Source organism: Cynocephalus volans, chromosome 14, assembly GCF_027409185.1.
Source record: "Cynocephalus volans isolate mCynVol1 chromosome 14, mCynVol1.pri, whole genome shotgun sequence".
NCBI classification, from domain to species: Eukaryota; Metazoa; Chordata; class Mammalia; order Dermoptera; family Cynocephalidae; genus Cynocephalus; species Cynocephalus volans.
In genome coordinates, this window is record NC_084473.1 from 71,797,287 (window position 1) to 71,818,355 (window position 21,069).

Here is a 21,069-nt window from a genome sequence, read left to right on the forward strand (position 1 = left end):
CAGCTGTGGAATTTAGCCTGCTAAAGCCTGGTGGAAAGATGCAGGCTTTGACACAAAGTCCTCTGTCTGTCAAAGGTCAAAACCTTGCAGGAGAAGGAATGTACTTGGGTTTTTAGGATAAATTGGAGAATGTCTGAGACGGATATTTACACGTGAGCACACGTCTTAGCAGTTGCTATATCTCCAGGAGCTGGGTATTAGTTATGAGACTTGCTGTTCCTATTTCCGAGACCATCGTTTTTTGGTGAAACAAACAAACACGAAACTCATACCAATCACGGAATCATGGAATGTTAAGATTTGAACGGACACTTAAGTTACGTGGTTCAGTCCCATTGTTTTACAAATAAGGAAAGAGGCTCAGACAGATTAAGCATGGCACAGGTCTCCTGACCCTTGATCTGTAACAGTCATTATCTGGTATCAGGGGACATATTCTGCCTGCCTTGTTTGCTCAGCGTGGTTGCTGAGGAAGAACCTGAGCCTCTCAATTCCATGATATTTAAATGAATTGAAATACTGAGGTGCTAGAAACGGACAGATGTATGACTTCTTTTCACAAATGCTTAGAAGACAGGGTTAAATCTTTCATTCAGATTTTATGTGGCACCTTCTTTCATTCATGCTGTCCAGTGAAGACTGGTATGACGTGAGCCCCAGAAGGAGACTAATCTGAGCCCCACTGTGAATGACTTTACCGAAGGAAGACGGGGCTCTGGGCAAGCGAGCCAGTTGGATGTGTGGCTCTGATGCAGAATTTATCCTGAAAGACGCTCTCACATGCGGCTGAGATCACTTCCACCATCATGAAATGGACTTTAGGGAAAGTTTAGACTAACCTGCTCATTTTACGGGCTCAGAGAGGTTCAGTGATTTACTTTGAGTCACATAGCATATGGGTGGCAAAGACAGGGAAGAAACCAGAGTTTTTGACTCCAGAATGGAATGTTTTTTTCTAAACCATTCTTACTCTTTCCTCAAGCCCCAAAGTTACAGAGTTTCTGATGGTCTCCAGATGAAGGAAATATCCATGTGAGAAGTGAAACAGGACAAAGACGGAGGTGGCTGCACCTGCTGACACCCCGTGGCCTAGGGGAGCATGTTGGAGGAGAAGCTGAAACTTTCTGTCATGGTCTTGGAGTTGCTGCGAGAGGAGCCATTGGAGGTCAGGTCCAGGGACGAGGGCATGGCCTTGGGGCCATCCTCCGGCTCCTCCTCATGGGCCCCCACCACTGTGGAGACGGTGGTCTCCAGGCGGCTGACTTTATACACGCTGCCTTGGGTCTGGAGGTATCGGGTGGATTTCATTTCAAGCCCCTCATAGTCGCCAGCACTGATGAAGGGGCAGCACCGGAAGGCATGCTTGAAGCCCAGACGGAACCTGGAGAGAGGGCAAAGGAAGAGGGGACCCTTGGGGATGGCCTGCTTTCAGAGAGCATTCCCACCATGGCACTAGCTCTTTAACACACAGACACACCCAAGTGTGAAGCTGTGCTATTATTTTTCAAGTTAACTGACAGCTGGAGATGTTGAAGCTAAAAAGATTTAAGGGTCAGTCATCAAGCTCAAATCCAGGACTAGAACCCAGGTTCACACGAAATGCATGTCTTTACTGAACTATGCTGCCTTCTCTTGTGTGGGGCCAGGAGACTTTGGATCAATTCAACATCAACAAAAAACATTCACCAGGTGTTTACTATGTGCACGGTACTGGGCTAGTCACTGGGTGATAAAAACACAAATCAAGACTCAGTCCTTTCCCTCAAGTAGCCCACTGACTGAAGTAGCATGCCTCAGTTTCCCTGTTTGATAAATAGAGAGAATCAGCCTAACTTAGAGACATGCTGGAAAATGTAACCTAAAAAAGTTTAAGCAGGTCATCAAACTCTTAAAAGAAGGGTGAATTTGTGAGTTAGACTAACAGAGACCATTTGGACAAGTGCAAGAGATTGTCTTTCCCCAAATTCGTAGTACCTGAGTGTCTCATTCACAGAAGACACTTTACAGGCTGATGGCGGATGGATATAAAGACAGTAACATGCACTTTATTCTTTCCCTTTCTCTGTGTCCCCATTCCACATGGAGGCTGGGGTCATGCTCTGGATGTTAGATTGTGCTGCACCAGTGGTGTCCCAGGCCCCTCTTGGGAACCCTCTGCATGCCACGGTGAATTCCCCATTGCTGACCTCCATTCTTGATGGGCTCTCCCTTCTCTTACTTATCTGAGGTTGGCTTTTGCTGTGGGGATGGCTCTCCCTAACCCCTCTGAACAGGTGAGGGCAGGAATCAGGCCTCTGACTCATTTTTGCTTATCCTGTCCTGCTGGAACTGCTGGAAGAAACTGGGTAAAGCTGCCCAGAGTGTACAATGGGATGGAAAGATGAAAGTGAGAGATGAGAGAAGGGAGCATGAGTCCTGTGGGGGATGGCATTCTAGTGCTGCTCCCCTCCCCCGCCCCCCATATGTAGAGCCCCTGTGCACTGGATCCATAGCACAGCGTGAGAAAACTCACAGGCTCTGGACTGCACCCAGCTTGCAGACCTGTTTAATATGCATCACAGAGGTTTTAAATTCCACACTGCCCCCTCTCCCAACTTAGTTGCCAGTATATTTATTTGTTTATTTATTTATTTATTTATTTATTTGGCAGCTGGCCTGCATGGGGCACCAAATCCTTGACCTTGGTGTTACAAGACCACGCTCTAACCAACTGAGCTAACTAGCCAGCATAGCTAATATTTAGAAATCAGAAGATTTCACATAAAAATTACATTTTTATTTATGGTTCCTCTTGGAAAAGAAAAAAAAATCAGTCCACCCTGGGCTCATGTTCCTGCACAGCAATAATCAGCAGGGGCTGGGGAGTATGGTGGGTAGTTTGCTACAGCATCCACCTCTTGCTCTTGTCTCACAGCTGGCTTTGCACATTTAGGTTGGATGCTTGGCTGCTGTATAGATGGATGGTCTTGTGGGCCCCGAAGGGAGTATGGGGGTGTGATCCTCACCTGTCATTGAGGCAGCAGTAGATGATAGGGTTGTACATGGTGGAGCTCATGGCCAGCCACATGATGGCCAGGTAGACCTGCTGAATAAACTTCTCCAGGTAGAGATCCGGGTTGATATAGGGCAGGAGGAAGAAGATGTGGAAGGGCAGCCAGCAGATGGCAAAGGTGCACACCACGATGATCATCATTTTGACCACCTGACAAGAGGGCCAAGACAGGTGAGACCAGCAGCACCGCCTCCTTCTCTCAGGTCTACTTCTTTTCTCCGCCTACCCTCTTACTGCACACAGTGGGGTTTGGGGTGGGAACTATTTCTGATAACCCTTTCAAGGAGGAGGAAAGATCTTTAGTATGCGGTGCCAAAGGACTTTGATTATGTCAGCAGTTCTCAGAGTGTAGACCCAGGACCAGCATCATCACCATCACCTGGGAACTTGCCAGAACAGCAAACTCTTGGACTCTACCTGTATTAGTCCATTTTCTGTTGCTTATAAGGGAATATCTGAAATTTATAAAGAAAGAAACTTTATTTCTTACAGTTTTGGGGGCTGAGAAGTCCAAAGTCCAGGGAACACATCTGGTGAGGGCCTTCTTGGTGGTGACTCTCTGCAGTAATGCAGGGTGTCACATGGTGAGAAAAATGGGCTGAGCAAGAGTGAGCTAAACTTCTCACTCTCTCTCCTTATAAAACCATCAGAACCATGTGCATGACAACCCATTAAACCACCATTACTCTATGAATGAACGAATCCGTTCATCAGGGCACAGTCCTTAATAGCCAATCACCTCTTAAAGGCCCTGGCTTTCAAATATCATAATTGGATTTCTGACCTTCTTAATACTGTTACAATGGAGATCAAGTTTCGAATACATGAACTTTTGGGGGACACATCTGACCTATAGCACCACCTCAGACTTACTAAATCAGAAATCTTGAGGGTAAGACCCAGAATTCCTCGTTTGACAGACTTTTCAGATAATTCTGATGCATGCTGACATTTGACGACTACTGTATTATATTATCCTTCTGGTCAATGACTGGAGATGCCAAGGGAGACCACATTAATGAGCAAAGGTGAGTGGGTGTTCAGGAGGGAAAGGCCCAGGAAAGGGGGAAGTAGCAGAAGGGGTGGGGAAGGGTGGGGGCAATGAGCCAGGGCAGGCTGCTTGGTTTGGAGAGTGAGGCAGAGAGAAAGGAAAAGATCTGGACAACTGCAGCAAAGGAGTATGAGATGTTTAAAAGGCATTTAAAAGGCAGTATTATGAAAACTAGGTGCTATGGTCTGAATGTTTGTGTCACCCCCAAGGTGATAAAATTAGGAAGTGGGGCCTTTGTGAGGTGCTGAGGTCATGGGGGCAGGGCCCTCTTACATGAGATTAGTGCCCTTATAAAAGAGGCTGGAAGGAGACCCATTACCCCTCTGTCATGTGTGGACACAGTGGAAAGCACCATCCACGAACCAGGAAGAGGACCCTCACCAGACACCAAATCTGCTGATGGTGCCTTGATCTTGGACTTGCCAGCCTCCAGAACTGTGAGAAATACTTCTGTGGTTTATAAGTCCCCAGTCAAATGTATTTTGTTGTAGCAGCCCAGATGGACTGAGGCACTAGGCTGATGCAACTCCCTTTCTTTTATCCCCTAGAAATCTTTAGTGAGAAACTATGGAACATCCACACAATGAAATACTATGCAAAGAAGTACCAAAAGAAAAAAAAAAAAAAAAAGGATGAGAAAGCTTTTCATATACTGATTTTCAAAGATCTCATGGGTTTTGTTAAGTGATAAGGTTGAGGGGAAGAACAGTGTGTATTTACTATTTGTGTAAAAAAAAGGAGAAGAGAAAAAAATATTATTTACTTGGCTTATAAATGCCACTATCTAGAAGGGTTAACAAGAAACAATAGTAGTTACAATTGTGGGGCGTGTGTGTGTGTGTGTGTGTGTGTGTGTGTGTGTGTAGTTCTGTGAAATTTCACTACAGGTATAGATAAGTGAAAACACCACCACAATCAGGATACAGAGCTGCTCCATCTCCACAAAGAAACTCACCTTCTCCCTTCACAGGCAGCCCCCATGCCCCTCCTTGCAACATTAACCCCCCAGTAACTCCTGATCTGTTCTCTATCACTGTAGTTTTGTTCCTTTTAAAACTTTTTGATGTTTGAACCATGTGAATGTATTACTTTGTCAAACTTTAATTAAATATAAAAAGAGGAGCAAATAACTCTTCAATGCTTTTGTAGGTGTGTGTGTGTTTTAATGGATTGACAGGCTGTAATTACTCCTAAGGAGCGAGTGAGATGGCTCATGCCTGTACAGCCAGACCTGGGTTACAAACACACTGAAGAAAGGTCCCTTCCCTTCTCTCTGCTGTTCCCCTGACTCAGCAATGTTTTGTGCCTGCTGTCACTGGGGCTCACCAGCTTGCCAGCCCTGCTTGCCAGCCTGTCGCCTGTGCCAGGGTGGGTTAGGTGCTGTCTGCCCCTTGCTCACCTTGCGCTTGGCAGAGACTTGCTCGTGGTAACGGTCAGAGGAGTCCCCGGGGATCTCGCTGGCCCAAAGGGTGATTCCCACCACTGTGTATGCATAGCCGATCACCAGCAGGGGGAGGAAGTAGATCAGCACAGTCACACAGATGTGGTACCTGCAACAAGATAGACGGGAGGGATCAGTCTATGAAATAACAGAGGCGGCTGAGGTGTGGCAACTACTTTTCTCAGCATTTACCATTAATAAGCTTAGGCTATAAGGCACACCCTAGGGAGGCTGGCCACCTGCATGGGGGTAGATGGGTGATATTAATGGATAAACTAGAGAAAGCATATCTCTTCAATTTATGTTTTTCTTGTGGACTTTTTCCATAGTGGAGATTCTTCCTGTTCACATAGAACAGAGAAAAAAACCCCAATAAACCATTGACAAGAAGGAACTGAATATGTTGTATACCTATGGCAATTTTAGTTGATGTTAAGTTCAATATCACTTACAATGTCCCCCCACCCTCCCAAAAAGAATGCAAACTTAGGCTGCATTATTAGAAGTATATTCTCTAGAATGAAGGAGGTGATTGTATCACTCAATTCATACCTGTCAGACTACACTTTTGCTCAGTTTTAATGCAGGGATGTAGACCAACTAGTGCATTCAGATGGGAAGCACCATGATGGTTGATGAGCAGCAAACCATGCGTGTCAAATGGATTCATGGAGATCAGAATAGTTAGCTTGGAGGAGAGAGATAAGACTAATCCTAGAAGCAGGTGGGTGAAAGCCACACACCGTAAGCCATTTCTAAGTCTGGCCTTTAAGAATATATCTCCAGATGGAAGCTGTCTGGGACTCTGAGTCACTACTTGGAGGACAGATGCCAGCTTACTCACATTTGACCGGGAAGTGAGCAAGAAATAAACCTTCGTGGTGTTAAACCACTGAGATATTGAGGTTTGTTACAGCAGCATGTGTTATCCTATTCTGCTTATGGCAAGGCTGATTCTAAGTAGGAGACTCAAACAAGCTTTTGGAATTTTGAGAAAAGATTTTTTTCTCAGGGGTCCTTGGATTGTTGGTTAGTTATAGCCCTTTTCTCAGATGTGAGTGTCACAGAGAGGCCCAGCATTCCTAATGAGCTCAGCTAATATTTTGGGGGACTTACTCTATGTCACTATGCTAATAATACTATTAATTTTAATATTAGGAGCAGAAATAATAGTTAAATTTTATTGAGTGTTTGTGAAGAGCACAAAGCCAAGTATTTACTGGATTATTTTATTTAATCCTCAAAGCAAATGATTGGATAGATACTATCATAATCCCATTTTGTAGATGAGGAACCAAAATTTAAAATAATTAATTTATTCAAATTTACAGCTGGTAAGGGAAGGAGCTGGGATTGGCTGTGTCACCTCGGGACCTGCCCAGGGACATGAGGGATGGAGCCCAGGACCGGAACCCCCACAACCAGGCATACCAGTAGTGCCAAGGAGCATGCCAAAAATATCACTCCATGTGGGTGGCCCACCACAGCCACCACAATAAGCATGGCTGCTGTGAAAGCAGCTAGATGCCACAAACACCATGGAGATGGGCCACCAACCACTGCAGTGCATTGACACCAGGAGAGTCACCAGCAGAGATAAAGAAAAGAAGAGGATGTCTTTCTCCACAAAGCCCATTCCAGAGTGACAGAAGAAGCATCTGCTCTATGATAATATTGGGGGACCCGAACACACCTCTCAGCATTGGACAGATCATCTAGGCAACAAATCAACAGAGTAACCATTACTCTTTCAGAAGGAGAGAAGAAATCTAGGGTAGTTGGGGGTAGGGTTGGGGGATAGGGTGAGATTGGACAAGGGGCATAAAGAATAAGTATGATTTGTAACAAGAAATATGCTAGTAATATTGATTTGATCAACATATCTCAATGTTGAACCCCAAAATATGTATAATCAATTTTGATTCAATAAAAATTATAAATAAATAAATAAATAAATTTAAAAAATAAATAAAAAAATAAATAAGCTTTCAATAAAAAAAACCAAAAAACAAAAATAGGACTATGACCCCAGAACCAGCTTCTTGTCACAAGAAAAGTCATCCAATGATTTTTTTCTTCCGCTCTGTTTACCATTTATGCTTATTCTCTGCAATGATTTTGTTCCTATGAGGAAAACCCACATATTCACTGAATTTCTTCTTTATTGATACTGTTTGCTTTCAGTCACTTCTTTGTTAAACCCCACAGTTTTGCCACTTATTCAGCTCCCTCAGTATTAAAATTTGCAATTTGAAGATACATGAAAAGTTCTTAAGTAATGAACCACAGATTCAGTAAATCTGAGTGCTGAGCACATCTGTGCTGTACAGACAGGCTGCTCTAGTCTCACCAGGCTTTCAAAGCTCCCTAGATTGTCATGTCCTCTGGAACCTCTGGGTTCTGCAGCCATCATGGCAGTGACAGTATATTGTGTTTCATACCTGATCCAACCTGACCCCAGTCCCTACTTCTGGTTGCTTTACTGACAGTGCTTGCAAGCAAAGCATTTGGACACTACAGGGGCTGAGAGAACCAGAGAAACTCCAAGTTGCATAGACTTCTACCCCTAAGAAGAGCCCTGCCTGACACACAGGCTGATACTTGGTTAGTGAAGAAAACATGTTAGAGGAGCTTTGCCAGGAGTTCTGAGTGCTGATTGTCACGGTCAGGGATGTGATGGGAGGACACTGCAGTTAAGTTTCCATTGTTCCTTACCCTGGACCAATGTCCTCAAACTTGAGCAGGCTTCAGAATCACCTGGAGGGCATGTACGGATCACAGAGGGTTGGACCCCACCCAGTGTTTCTGACTTGGCAGGTCTGTGTGGGCCTGAGAATCTGCATTTATAACAAGTTCCCAGGAGATGCTGCTGCTGCTGTTCCTGGTCCAGACTCTGAGAAACATTGTCTTGGACCAATGGTTCTCAACCCCAAATGTACATCAGAATCACCAGGGAAGCTTTTAAAATAATCAGTGCCCAAAGGTACTCATTCAATGGACCTGGGTGTGGGAGTAAGAAACTATATTTTAGAAAATTCCCCAAGTTACTCTGATATACAGCTAGCACTGAGAACCACTGTTTCAGACCTAGATTGGTAAGCCTGTAGGGACCCGACTGTTGTTTGTGATTTAATGATTTCATTAAAGTGTGTTTTAATCATATTTTCTGGTTTCTGTATCTTATGCTTTGCATCTGGGGCCTTGCAGATCAGGGAGGGACTGCCTCTTCCAGGCCTAGCTACTTCCTAGAGACAACAAAGGGCTCTCCTGCTAGAGTGCCTTTCATATGCAAACTGAACAATCCTATGCCCATACCCCCACCTGCCTGCTTTATTGGGCAGACACTATTCTCCTGCCCTAACCACCCTGAAGCCAAATATCAGACAACTAAGAACAGCTCCTACACTCTCAAGCCCACCAAAATTATTCAAGTTAGCCAATTTTAAACCTGCTCACCCTGCCTCACTGGTTCCGTCCTGAGAAAACCCCAAAAAAGGCTTTCCTTTGTGGCATGGTAGGAGCCTAAGTCCCTTCCTCCTGGGACCTGTGAGTAATAAACTATCTTTTCAATGGCAATCATGCCCCCTTATCATACCTGAATACAAAATAAAATCTATATTTAAAATGATGTGTCCTTTGGGAAATCATGGACCAGACCATCAGGCAAATGCTAAGATGAATTAGTAAACATAATGTATCAGCCTTTTTAAAATCCTTCTGGGCCAGCCCTGTGGCTCACTCGGGAGAGTGAGGTGCTGATAGCGCTGAGGCCGCGGGTTCAGATCCCATATAGGGATGCCCGGTTAGCTCACTTGCTGAGCGTGGTGCAGACAACACCATGCTGAGCGTTGTGACCCCCTTACTGGTCAAAAAAATAAAAAAATAAATAAAAATAAAAATCCTTCCTTTTTTAAAAAAATAAAAAGTAATTTTTAAAATTTATTTTAAAACATCCAAAATATGGATTTAATTTTAGTTAAAAAGTGTTACAGTTAGGTAGAGAATTGGCTTTTCCATGCTCGAATATGGATAATTAAAAATGGCATAGGAATACGATCTAGCAATTTTATTTCTAGATATGACCCAAAAGAATTTGGGTCTAGGGATAGATTCAAGATCTGGGACTCAAACAGACATTATTTGAGCCTACACACCAGTATTATGCACAACAGCTAAAAAGTAGAAACAACCCAAATGCCATCAACAGATGAATGGACAAACAAAATGGGATGTATACATACAATGAAATATAATTCAGTCATAAAAAAAGAATGATGTTCTGACACCTGCTACAACATGGATGAATCTTGTAAACATCCTGCTACATGAATAAGCCAGATGCAAAAAGACAAATATTGAAGGATTCCACTTATATGAAATATCTAGAATAAGCAAATTCATAAAGACAGAAAATAGATTAAATTAGGAGATGGAGTTATTGTTTAATGGGTACAGAGTCTGTTTGAGATGAAACAGAAGTTCTGGAAATGGATAGTGGTGATGGCTCTACAACATTTTGAATGTACTTAATGTCACTGAATTATATACTTAAAAATTATTAAAGTGGTAAATTTTATGTTATGCATATTTTATCACAATAAAAAATTTAATAAACCCCCTGCCCCAAAAAGGTTTTTAGCCAAGCTGGAATCTTAGATCTCCAGATTTGCAGTGTTTTGTTCCCTTTAGGCACTCCTTGATAGCCCACGCCCAACTTGGGGCAAAAAAAAAAAAAAAAGGGTTTGATTCTTGGATAGGATGATAGTTTAGACACATCCTCTGTATTAGTACATTTCTGTTGCTTATAACAAAATACTTGGAACTCGGTAATTTATAAAGAAAACAAAATTTATTGCTTACAGTTTCTGAGGATGGGAAGTCCAAAGTCCAGGGAACATATCTGGTGAGGTTGTTCTTTGGTGGTGACTTTATAGGAGTAAAGGGGTCTCACAGGGCAGAAAATGGTGGAGCAGAGAGAGAGAGAGATAGCTCCTCAGGCACTCTCTTTTTGAAGCCCTCAGAACCATGCCCCTGACCACAAACACTGATCCATTTACTCCAGCATGGTTCTACAATCTAATCACCTACCTCTTCAAGGCCCTACCTTTCAGTTACCATAACAGGATTTCCCACCCTCAAGTTACAGTGGGAATTAAGCTTCTAATATATAGACCTTGGGGGACGCAATTCAATCAGTCCACAGCATTCTCCTAAGTCTTGCTCAGATAAATTGCTTTTATATAGAAATGGCAAATACTCAATCTGAACAGTGTCAAAGTTACCAAAAATTCTAAGTGCACAAAATTCAAATGAATGAAATTATATCATTAGAAAATATGAAAGTAAATACATTTCTTTTTCCTTGATACCTACCTTCTTTGGAGAAATTTTACCATATCTTGTAGTTAATTGGAGATAACACTGTTTATGTATTTATATTTGCCAAAATCATTAGAGAGCTGGTCAATGAACCAGTGTAATCTTATTGTCTATGGCTCCATGCTTATTTTGGCTTTCATTCTGATATTTCCTAGGTTCCTACAAGGCAGGATTTTATCAGCTCTCAGAATTAATATCTGCCTTGGGAGAAGAGACCTGGGGTCAAGGATGCACTAGAAGTGAGCCAGAGAAAGAACCAGACATGACAGCAAGAGGCGGTGGCAGAAGGGACTGCTCAGTCCCAACTGATGAGCTAGGTGCTGGGTTGGGGTAGAGATGGTGAACCCAGCGTGCTGATTTTGATCATTAAATCCTGCAGACGGGCTTATTGGAATTTTCAGAAGGAAGGGGCCTGTAACAACTATTTACTCCTCTAAGCAGCAAATGGAGCTTGACACATTTTACAGGATAAGCTTGCTGAATACAAACCATGAGCCCCAAATCCCACAGATTCCCTTGTCGTTAATGCTATAATATCTTAATGCCCACTAATACAGGTTTACTTATGTCTCACTAGCGGGAGTCACCTCCTTGTTCAAAACATCAACAATTTCAGTTTCTCAGATAATCCTCAGCATTTAAAATCAAGATCGATAGGTTTATTAAATAATATTTAGGTATCTTCATAATGTACTTGGTGGAGACTCTAGGTGCCTTGGGGTGGGGGAAAAAAGGAGGCCAGGATGGGGGCTCTGGGTTCCCCATCCTCACTCTAAGGATATAACTCTGCTTTGCTGGGTTTATATATCGGCTGTCTGTGGATGGTTTTGTTCTGGGGTGAATGGGTGGGAGATTTCAGGTGTTACAGAAAAGTTAAAGAACACTGATGTAATCCCACCCCCCATTCAGTGCATTAACCCTCTCTGCAATATCCGTATACATAATCATCCAGCATCTTCTTGAATTCCACCTGTAACATGCTGCTCACTACCTCTAAAGGCAAGCTACATCAGTGATCCTTGAGAGCTTGTTAGAGATGCAGACTCTCAGGCCCCACCAAATCAGAATATGCATTTTAACAAAACTACCTGGTGATTCACATGTAAGTTCAAGTTTGAAGCACACGGCTCTCAGTCTTGTCTGCACATTGGAATCACCCGGGATCCTTAAAAAATTTGAATGTGTGGATCCCATTCTAGAGCTTTGGATTTAATTGGCCTGCGATGCAGCCTGGGCATCAGTGTTTCAGAAACTCACCAGGCGACCCTCCTGTGTGGCCAGGGCTGAGAGTCATTGGCATTGAGACTCCCACTGCTGGCAGCTGAGACAAATGCAGTTCCTCCTTAAATAGAGTGAAAACTTGTGGCCCTGCAGCTTTTACTACTTCATCATAGGTCACAAGCAACAAGCTGAATCCACCTCCTCAGATGGTCCTGCAAATACAAGGTGACAGTGAACCTACCTTTCCCCAGAACACTCTTTGCATTAAGGATTTTGGGGTCATCTCTCATTTGATACACAAGCAGGCTCATCCTCCTGCTGTTCCTCAAACGTCCCCCAGGCTTACAGTGTGCTGCTAGACGCTTGACTTTTTGCTTCCTAGGAAAAAATCTGCAAATCAGAGTGGTTTCTTTGTAGTAAAAGAAAGCAAAACTTGTGTATTTCTTGGTCACTTTCACATCTAGATGTTGGAACCAAACCCCAGAGCCCTTTGTAGTTCTCTTGGAGGCAGGCAAAAATTGCGACCTATTAATTGATAAATACAGCAAGTATTTATTCAGCACCTACTGTATACTTGGCCATGGGCTAGGGGCTAGGGACACTGAGGAGAGTTCCAGTCTTTGGTTGCTTTTCCAGGAGTTCACAGCCTTCAGGGAAACAGAGAAGTGCCAAAGAGTGCAGCCTAGGAAGCAGTTGGCAGCGGCTACCTCTTCACGGGGAGTGGAGACGTTGAGGAGGGGTGTGAGTGGGCCCTTATAGGTACAATATAAAAATATTCTGATACCTAAACAATTTAAAAACAACTGTGAATACAATGGGGTGGTGCTTGGTTACTGAGTGCATGGAGGGTAATGGGAATGCACAAGTGAGATACTCCTCACGCTGGTCAGGGAAGCTCCCTGGTGGAAGAGCTGCTTGGCCAGGCCTGATCTATAAGGAAAGGCAGGCAGCTGGGGGTGGCGAGGCAGGCACCGTAGGTAGGAAAACAGCAAGTGCAAAAGCACTGGGGGAGGATCGTGGCGTGACGGGGGTGCCAGGATGTGATTACAGGTGTGAGGAAGTATCAGGAGACTCGGCCAGAAAGGAAGACAGAAAACACGATGAAGGGCATTTTAGGACAGGCTGGAGAGTTCACAATTTATTCTAAAGTTGATGGGAAACTATGAAATGGCTTAAACAGGGGGCAAACAGGACCAGATATATTGCCACGCTGCTCTAGTAGTGGTGGAGCATGGATGGAAGAGGCCATGGCTAGAGGCAGCGACTCTGGCAGGAAGGGACAATGGCCTGAGCTAGGGCCATGTAGAATAGATAGGGGGGTAGGAGGGAAGGATTCAGGAGGCACTGTGTCTGGAAGGAAGAGCTGGGGACTGGGCTGTTGAAGCCGTACTTTACCTGGATTCTGGCCTGGGTGAGTGGGGGGCAGTGAGGCTGACTCCCTGTTACGGGGGCCTGGGGAGGAAGAGCAGGCCTGTGGGGGGAGTTGGTAAGTCACCTTTCAGACATGCTGATGTTGAGGGCAGGCAGTTAGATGCCTGGATCTGCAGTTGGAGAAAAAATCTGGGCTGGCATGAGATTTGGGAGTCCTCTAGTGTCCAGAAACACCATGAGAAGGGGAGAGGGTGCAGGGTGGACATGAGGAGAGAGAAGCCCTTGTCTGGGGCTACCCCAGGGCAAGAGGCTGGGGTGGACAGAAGGGAGGGAGACTCTAGGGGCAGGGGGAGCCTGTCCAGGGGTGGAAGGTGGGGAGGTTGAGGATTGGAGCTTGTTCTCTGGAAATTCCAATCTCTAGACTGGGTGGGCTGAGTCATGGGAAGTGAGGAAGTGCAGACAGTGGGTGTAAAATGCCTGGCCACGAATGGGAGGGGAGCAGGCAGTCGCTAAATGGGGGCCAAAGGAAAACATCTGTATATGTGGTTGAAAAGGTAGGGAATATGAAGACCTCTGCACCTCTCCAACATGTCACCCAGTCTGGTTCCAGAGTTCAGAATTGCTCTAACAAGATATTCAAACACTAGACTCCAGCAGAAAGAAGCCAAGTCTCCTCATCCAGTCCTCCTCCCTTCTGTCTGCTTAGGGGATGGGGTGGGTGGAGGCAGGTGGCTAATAGTCCTACCTGAAATTTCAATTGAGTTGATTTGTCAAAGAAAAAACAAACCTTGCATTAAATGCTTCTGTATGTTTCATGTTGCTGGGAGAGAACAAATTAGATGGCCCTTGGTTTGGCTGTGGACCTTACTGTGTTTTGGGACAGGAAAAGATAAACCAGAAGCCTAACTTGGGGTGAGGTAAAAATGGTGAATTGGTGTCTGTGGTGAAAAATACCCTTCAGGAATAAAGTTTATGCGAGAGCATGAGTGAGCCTGAACCCCATGGTTGGAAGAGGGACTTGCAAAAGGTCAAGTTAGCAAGAAACTTCCTGTGGTGATGACTGCTCAGTGCATTGCAAGAAACAGCGGCATCTGAGAACAAATTCAAGAAAGTCCTAAGCTGTAATTCTCTAATTTCACTTCCTGAATCTCCAGTAAAATATGCCTCACCCAATAACTACATGTTAGCAGGGCTTTGAGGAATGAAGGAGGAGGACTGGTTTTCAGAACGGAACCAAGTGGGCTGGTCAAAGATGGTGGTGGCCATGAAATTCCTACTGGTAAGTTAAGGTTCTTAACCTGGGTTAGGGGCAGGGGACGTGGTGGAGGGGAGACCCTGTCTGAGGAAGCAGAGAGACAGAGAGAGTCCCTGAATCTGTATGATGTTCCCTGGTCAATTTGCTCAGTCTGACAGGTGATACCAAGTCATCTGAAGATTCCTGGAATCCCAACGATGTTCTCGTGCAAGTCCCCCAGCCAGCTACAGGGCCCAGACACAGAACTCCAAGGCAGACAACTGCCAAAAGGTGGCATCAGACTGCAGCTGGCACCTGGACCAATCTGTATGCTGTTTAGATTACTGGCATTACTGTAGCCTAGCAACGAAGCAAGCATTTCATGTGCTTGAATTCATTGTACACCACATACCATGCATCCCATCCCCACCCCCCATATCCATGCCGTGGTGCAGTTTTCCAGAATGTGCCTTGAGTGGCAAGAGCTTTGCAAACTTTGGAATATTCCAACCCCATTGAGAACAATACTGCATTTTATCTGTGACATGTTTGCTCTGAGTACAAGTGGGTACTGGTAAATGTTTTGCTAATATAACTCACCCACCCTCAACCCCTCTAGATGGCTGATTTTGCTGTGCTTGAGGCTGGGTTAGCTGACTGTCACTGCAGTGGAATACTCCTTGCTGCATGGGTAAAAGATCTGGGATGAGCTTCTGCCTTGGCCTCTGCAGCCTCTGATGAATGCTGATCTGGGGATGGCTGGAGTGCATACAGCAGAACAGAAGCTTGTACTCTGTTGTCTGTCCAGCATTTAAGACATGGTTGTTTTTGGTGGGGCATTGTTTAGATACTGCATCAATCAGTGCCAACTGATACAAGTAAACATTTCCTGGTATTAGTAAGTTGCACCATAAATGTGGGCGTTGGTTGGTATTTTACACTCTCTCTAGTTCCCAGGGTCTGAAAAACACTTCAAACAATCAAAACAGTCATAGTTACAATAGCCTGTGACTAATAACCATCCATATCCCCAAGTCTGGACTAAGTGCCCAGACTCACAGCCCTCACGTTAACCGCCTGTTTTCCTTGCTGCGCGCTGAAAATATCTTCTCCGCATAAGACAGATCTTAGCACAACAACCACTAACAAATGTCCAGAAACCTTTTCTTCTGATGAAATCTAGTATCCAATGTGGTACAACCTAAACAGCCATTGGCTTGTAGAAGATGTAAAAGTTTCACATTTTCTGTGTGCAGTAGTTTCCTTGTAATGGCGTTTCTGGAAAGTGGATTAGCCTTTATATAGTTACTTCTGGGACTTCAGGTAAGAGACATGTTGCTAACCCCATTTAAAATTGAAAAATTAAGGTTCAGAGAAGGTAATTGCCTTGTTCAGGTCTCTCAGGGATAAAACAGAAAATGAAAACAGATCTTTCCTTTTCTCATTTCAATCCTTTGCATTTCATTCTCTTTCTGCTCGGATGAGCTAAGAGGAAGAACAGATCGATGTCACTTAGAGCAGGGAAACCACAGTTTTTCAAGAATGAGCAAATACATTAAGCACAAAAATTATGTGCAGCATTTAATAGTGGCAGATACTTTACTGAAAAATAGCATGGCTGGAAAATTCAGACCCAGAATTGAATTCCACAAGATGAGTGACTTGGAATATGGCCAAGTCTTGGATTCCAGTTTATGTCTGGATTCATTCTTATATTTCCACAGCCTCCTCCTGTCCTGAACCCTGGGCTCAGAGAGACTCTCAGTTGACTGAAATATGTGGGAAAGACAAACAACCTACTTCCTGTTCCTCAGCCAAAAGTCTCTCGCCAGAAACAATAGACCTTTATGCCATGAGCCACATAGGCTGCCAGTCCATACTTTCTGTTAACAAATTGAGCAATGTAATTTATGTGTCTCACAAGAAATTATCAAGGAGACTGCATTCATCAATTTGAAGTCTTCTGTGAGTTGTGTGTGAGAGAACAAATATTTTTAACATGGAAATGTTGACAGATTTTCCCACCTCCTCAAGTCGGCCAAAGAGAATCTAACAATTTCTGGACCATCTTTTGTGCAACCTCCTCCTCTGACAAAAATGGGGTCTTTTTTGCTGGAAGGAAAGCTAAGCTGATGTATACAGTAGAGACAGAAAGTCCATGGGGACTGGATATGGAAGGTTTTGTTTGGGAAGGGCATGAGGGGAGTGATGGTGGGACATAAGAACAGGTGTGCAAAGACAGGGACTTTTTTTTTTGTTATTATTGCTCTGGACAATTGGTTTGGGTACTTTTTAATGGAATTCCTATTTTATTACTTTTGGCTATTAAATTAGGCTTCCTGAACTTGACTGTGCTTAGATACTGAATCATGTAGATTTAGGCTTTATAAAGTACATACAGTATATTGTTAGCAAAGTCACCTGTTCAGGTTTAGGGCCAGCCCTGTGTTGGGTAGCACCTTTAGTTATGGTTGAGAAACACAGAAAGAAAAGGTTGCATAGTGGCTGCCCAGTCCCATTCATTCAACCATCCAATTGTTAAAGAATCCCCTACTTTGTACTAAGTGCTGAGGATACAGTGGTGAATACAAAGGACATGGTCCCTGTCCTTGAGAAGCTTACAGTGTAGGGGCAAGACAGATAATCAATATACCGGCAAACAAATATAAAATCATAAATGTGTTAAGTGCATAAATGAGCCAAACAAGGGGCGATGGTAGCGAATACCAGGAGTTCATACTCAAAGGACTCCAATAAAGTGATATTTTCAGAGATCTGAAGGGCAAGGCAGCTCCATGAAGCCTGCAGGGGTGGGTGGCCCATGCAGAGACAAGAGCAGGCACAAAGGCCTGAGATCTGAATGAACTGGGCACATTGGAGGAGCCAAGAGAAGGCCTGTATAGCTGGAGTGTAGGATTGAGGGGTGAGGGCCATGAGATGTGATCAGGAGCCATAGCCCCTACAGTCCTATAGTCCATGCTCTCAGGAGCTGGGTCTCCTCTTGAAGTGCCAAAATAAGTCACTGAAGGGGTTAGTAGGGCAGAACATGGCCCAGCTTTGATGTGGAGAGTAGTTAGACATTAAGACTGTGCCCTGGTGAGAGGCTGCACTTTCATCTGGGCAAGACACGATGAAGGCTGGGACTAGGGGGCTGCATTGGTCAGGGTTCTCCAGGGAGTCAGAACCAATAGGAGCTCTCTTTCTAGGTATCAAGACTGATTTACTTTAAGGAGCTGACTTACACAGATGTGGGGATTGGCAAGTCCAAAATCTGTAGGGCAGGCTGGCAGGCCGGAAACTCAAGTGAGAGCTGATGTTGCAGTCTTGAGGCAGGATTCCTTCCTCCCCAGAAAATCTCAGTTTTGCTGTTTACCTTCACAGCAACATCTAGACTAGTGTTTGACTGGCCACTTAGCCAAGTCGACACATAAAATTAAGTATCACGAGGACACAGCTTGAATGGAGAGAGTCTGGAAAATTCAGGTTATGATTTGGAGACATTCTAGTAATAATAAAAATAATAATAACAACAACAACAATCACCACCACCACCACAACCATATTAATACCTAATATTGATGCAATGTTTGCCATATACCAAGCTCTGTTTTAAATGCTTTACTTATATCACCTCATTCCCTTCTCCCAGCAGCAATCTCTGTTTTATAGATGATAAAACTAAGGCACAAAGATTGCAAAGTGCTTATGCATCACTGCGCTCAGCAGAACTTCAGGACGTCATCCACAGAATCTGTTGCATAAATAGCACCCTCTTGAGTTTGTACAATGCAGTTGACACTGACAGAGAGTTTAGGCAACTGACTCAAGAATTCTATGATATAGAGATTAGCATTGTCTAGGGTGAAAAGAACTGTAAAACTATATGGGAAGGGATGCCGTGTTTATGGTATGCTTTTTTATTATATGTATATAAATATATATAGGTATATAGTGAGTTTCATTAGTATAGTGAGTTTTAAAATGACTATTTTACTTTAGAATAGTTTTAGATTTACAGAGAACTTGCAAAGATAATACAGAGCACACACACATATACTCCATAGCCAGTTTCCCCTATTACTAACATTATTAATATGGTACATTTGTCACAATTAAGGAACCAATATTAATTTGTTATTATTCACTAAAGTCCGTACTGTATTCAGATGTCCTTAGTTTCCCCCTAATGCCCTTTTTCTGTTCCGAGGTCCCCCATTACACCTACTTGCCCTTCTCCTTTGGTTCCTCTGGGCTGTGACAGTTTCTCAAGCTTTCCTTGTTTTTGATGACCTTGACAGTTTTGAGGAGTACTGGTCAGGTATTCTGCACAGTATCCTTTAGCTGGGATTTGTCTGATGTTTTCCTCATGATTACAACGAGATTATGGGTTTTTGGGAGGAATATCACAGAGGTAAAGTGTTTTCACCATATCATATCAAGGGCACGTGTTATTATCACGACTTGTCACTCTTGCTGTTGACCTTGATCTCTAGGCTGAGGTAGTGTTGCCAGGTTTTTCTACTGTAAAGATACTTTTTTTCTCCTCTTTTCCATACTATAATCTTCTGAAGAAAGTCACTATGTGCAGCCCCCACTTAAGGGAAATGTGCTCCCTCTTTGAAGACAAAGTATCTATATAAATTATTTGAAATTATTCTGCATGAAAGATTTGTCTATTCTCCTAATTATTTTTTTTATTCAATCTTTTATTTATATCAGTGTGTACTCATGGACATTTGTTATATACTTTGGGTTATAATCCAATATTACTTTATCAGTGTGTACGCATGGACATTTATTACATACTTTGGGTTATAATCCAATATTACTTTATTTTTTTTTTTGCTCTCATTACTCCATCTTTGACCATTTGGAGCTCTTTCAATTGCCTTCTGTGTCCCTTTGACATATGCCCAACATTGTGTGTTATGTGTGTGTCTGCGTTCGCATGCACGTGTGTGTGTATGTGTGTTGAGTTCTTTCTTCCTTTTTGGAAATACAAGGCTCTCCAGGCTCACATTGCAAGTCCACTGCCTCAGTCCTAGAATCACCCATTTCTCCAGGAAGTCCTGGTTTCCTCCATTGGAAAACGGTGTCAGAAACCACCATCTAGACGCTGGGCGATATAGAGCTTCGTTAACTTTTCCAAGTGCAATCATACTTCGTCATTTTTTCCCCCCACATCTACCCTCCAGGGTGAGAAAAATCATTCCTACTTTATGTAAGAGGAAACCAAGGAACTGGCTTCTGAAGGTCACACAGTAGACTTTGCACTAGACCCTAAGTCTCACAGCAATGAGCCTCAAGTTTTTTCAACCACACTTTTATTTTCTGCACTCTGTTGCTCCTCCATGTCTCTGGATAAATTCCATGGGTTCAAGACTTCCTATTCATCGAGTCCTCACAAGAACCAGACAAGACAGATGCTCATACATCCTCATCTTCACTTTGCAGGTGAGGAAGCTGAGGCACCGAGAGGTAGGTAGTCTATGCATAGCTGTGTACCTGCTGAGTGGCAGAGGTCAGATGTGGACACAGCTCTCCAATTCCATGGGCTCCGTGCTGCAGTCCTCTACTGCAGGGGCCACAAACGATGGCCCACAGCCTAAATTAAGCAGCTTATCCCCTGTTCATGAGTTAAGAATGGTTTATACATTTTTAAGTCGCTAAAAATAAAACACAAAAGAAGAATATTATTTCACGGCTAGGGAAAAATATAGGAAATTCAAATTTCAAGGTCCATAAATAAGATTTCTTTGGAACACTGATAGGCCTGTTCATTTCAGTATTGTCTGAGACTGCTTTCATGCTCTAATGGCCAGGCGGATGGTGACAGAGGCTGAGGTCCTGCAAAGCCTAAAATATTTGCTACTTGCCCTCTTAAAGAAAAGTTTGTCAACCCCTGCTCTAAGTGGAAACCTAAATTCTCCAGCTTAAAACTGCAAAGAGAAGGGGCTGAGTTACAACCATTCCAGAGGAAGCGGCACAGGTGGGCCCAGCTCTTGCCAACACTGCGCCTTCACTGGCCTTGTTTCTGCTACTGAGATGCTCTCTCTTCTCTGGCACTAACCCAAATCCTATCCTCCTTCAAGGTCCACCTTGTGCTGCTATGAGCTTCTCTGGACCAGTTGGTCTTCATAATCCCTCCCACTCCTCTGAACGCCCATAGCACTTAACATTTACTTTGCTTTTGATGACTTGATGCCTCTGCAGTTCTTCATTTCATGTGTGTTAGCTTTATATTCTTACTGATCTGCAAGCTCCTTGAAAGCAGAGACCATGGATATGCTTCTTCTCCATCCTTACATTATCAAGCATGG

General features: G+C 43.7%; 1 protein-coding gene across 1 annotated transcript in view; it reads right to left on the reverse strand.

The window, feature by feature from the left end:
* Nucleotides 1–3,001: 3,001 nt before the first annotated feature.
* TACR1 (tachykinin receptor 1) overlaps nucleotides 3,002–21,069 on the reverse strand; it is a 134,913-nt gene continuing 116,845 nt past the window's right edge. The window contains exons 3-4 of the mRNA XM_063078842.1: nucleotides 5,503–5,653; nucleotides 3,002–3,202 (exon numbers count right to left, since the gene is read on the reverse strand). Of these exons, the coding sequence (XP_062934912.1) occupies nucleotides 3,002–3,202; nucleotides 5,503–5,653 (352 nt within the window). The remainder of the gene's footprint in view (nucleotides 3,203–5,502; nucleotides 5,654–21,069) is intronic.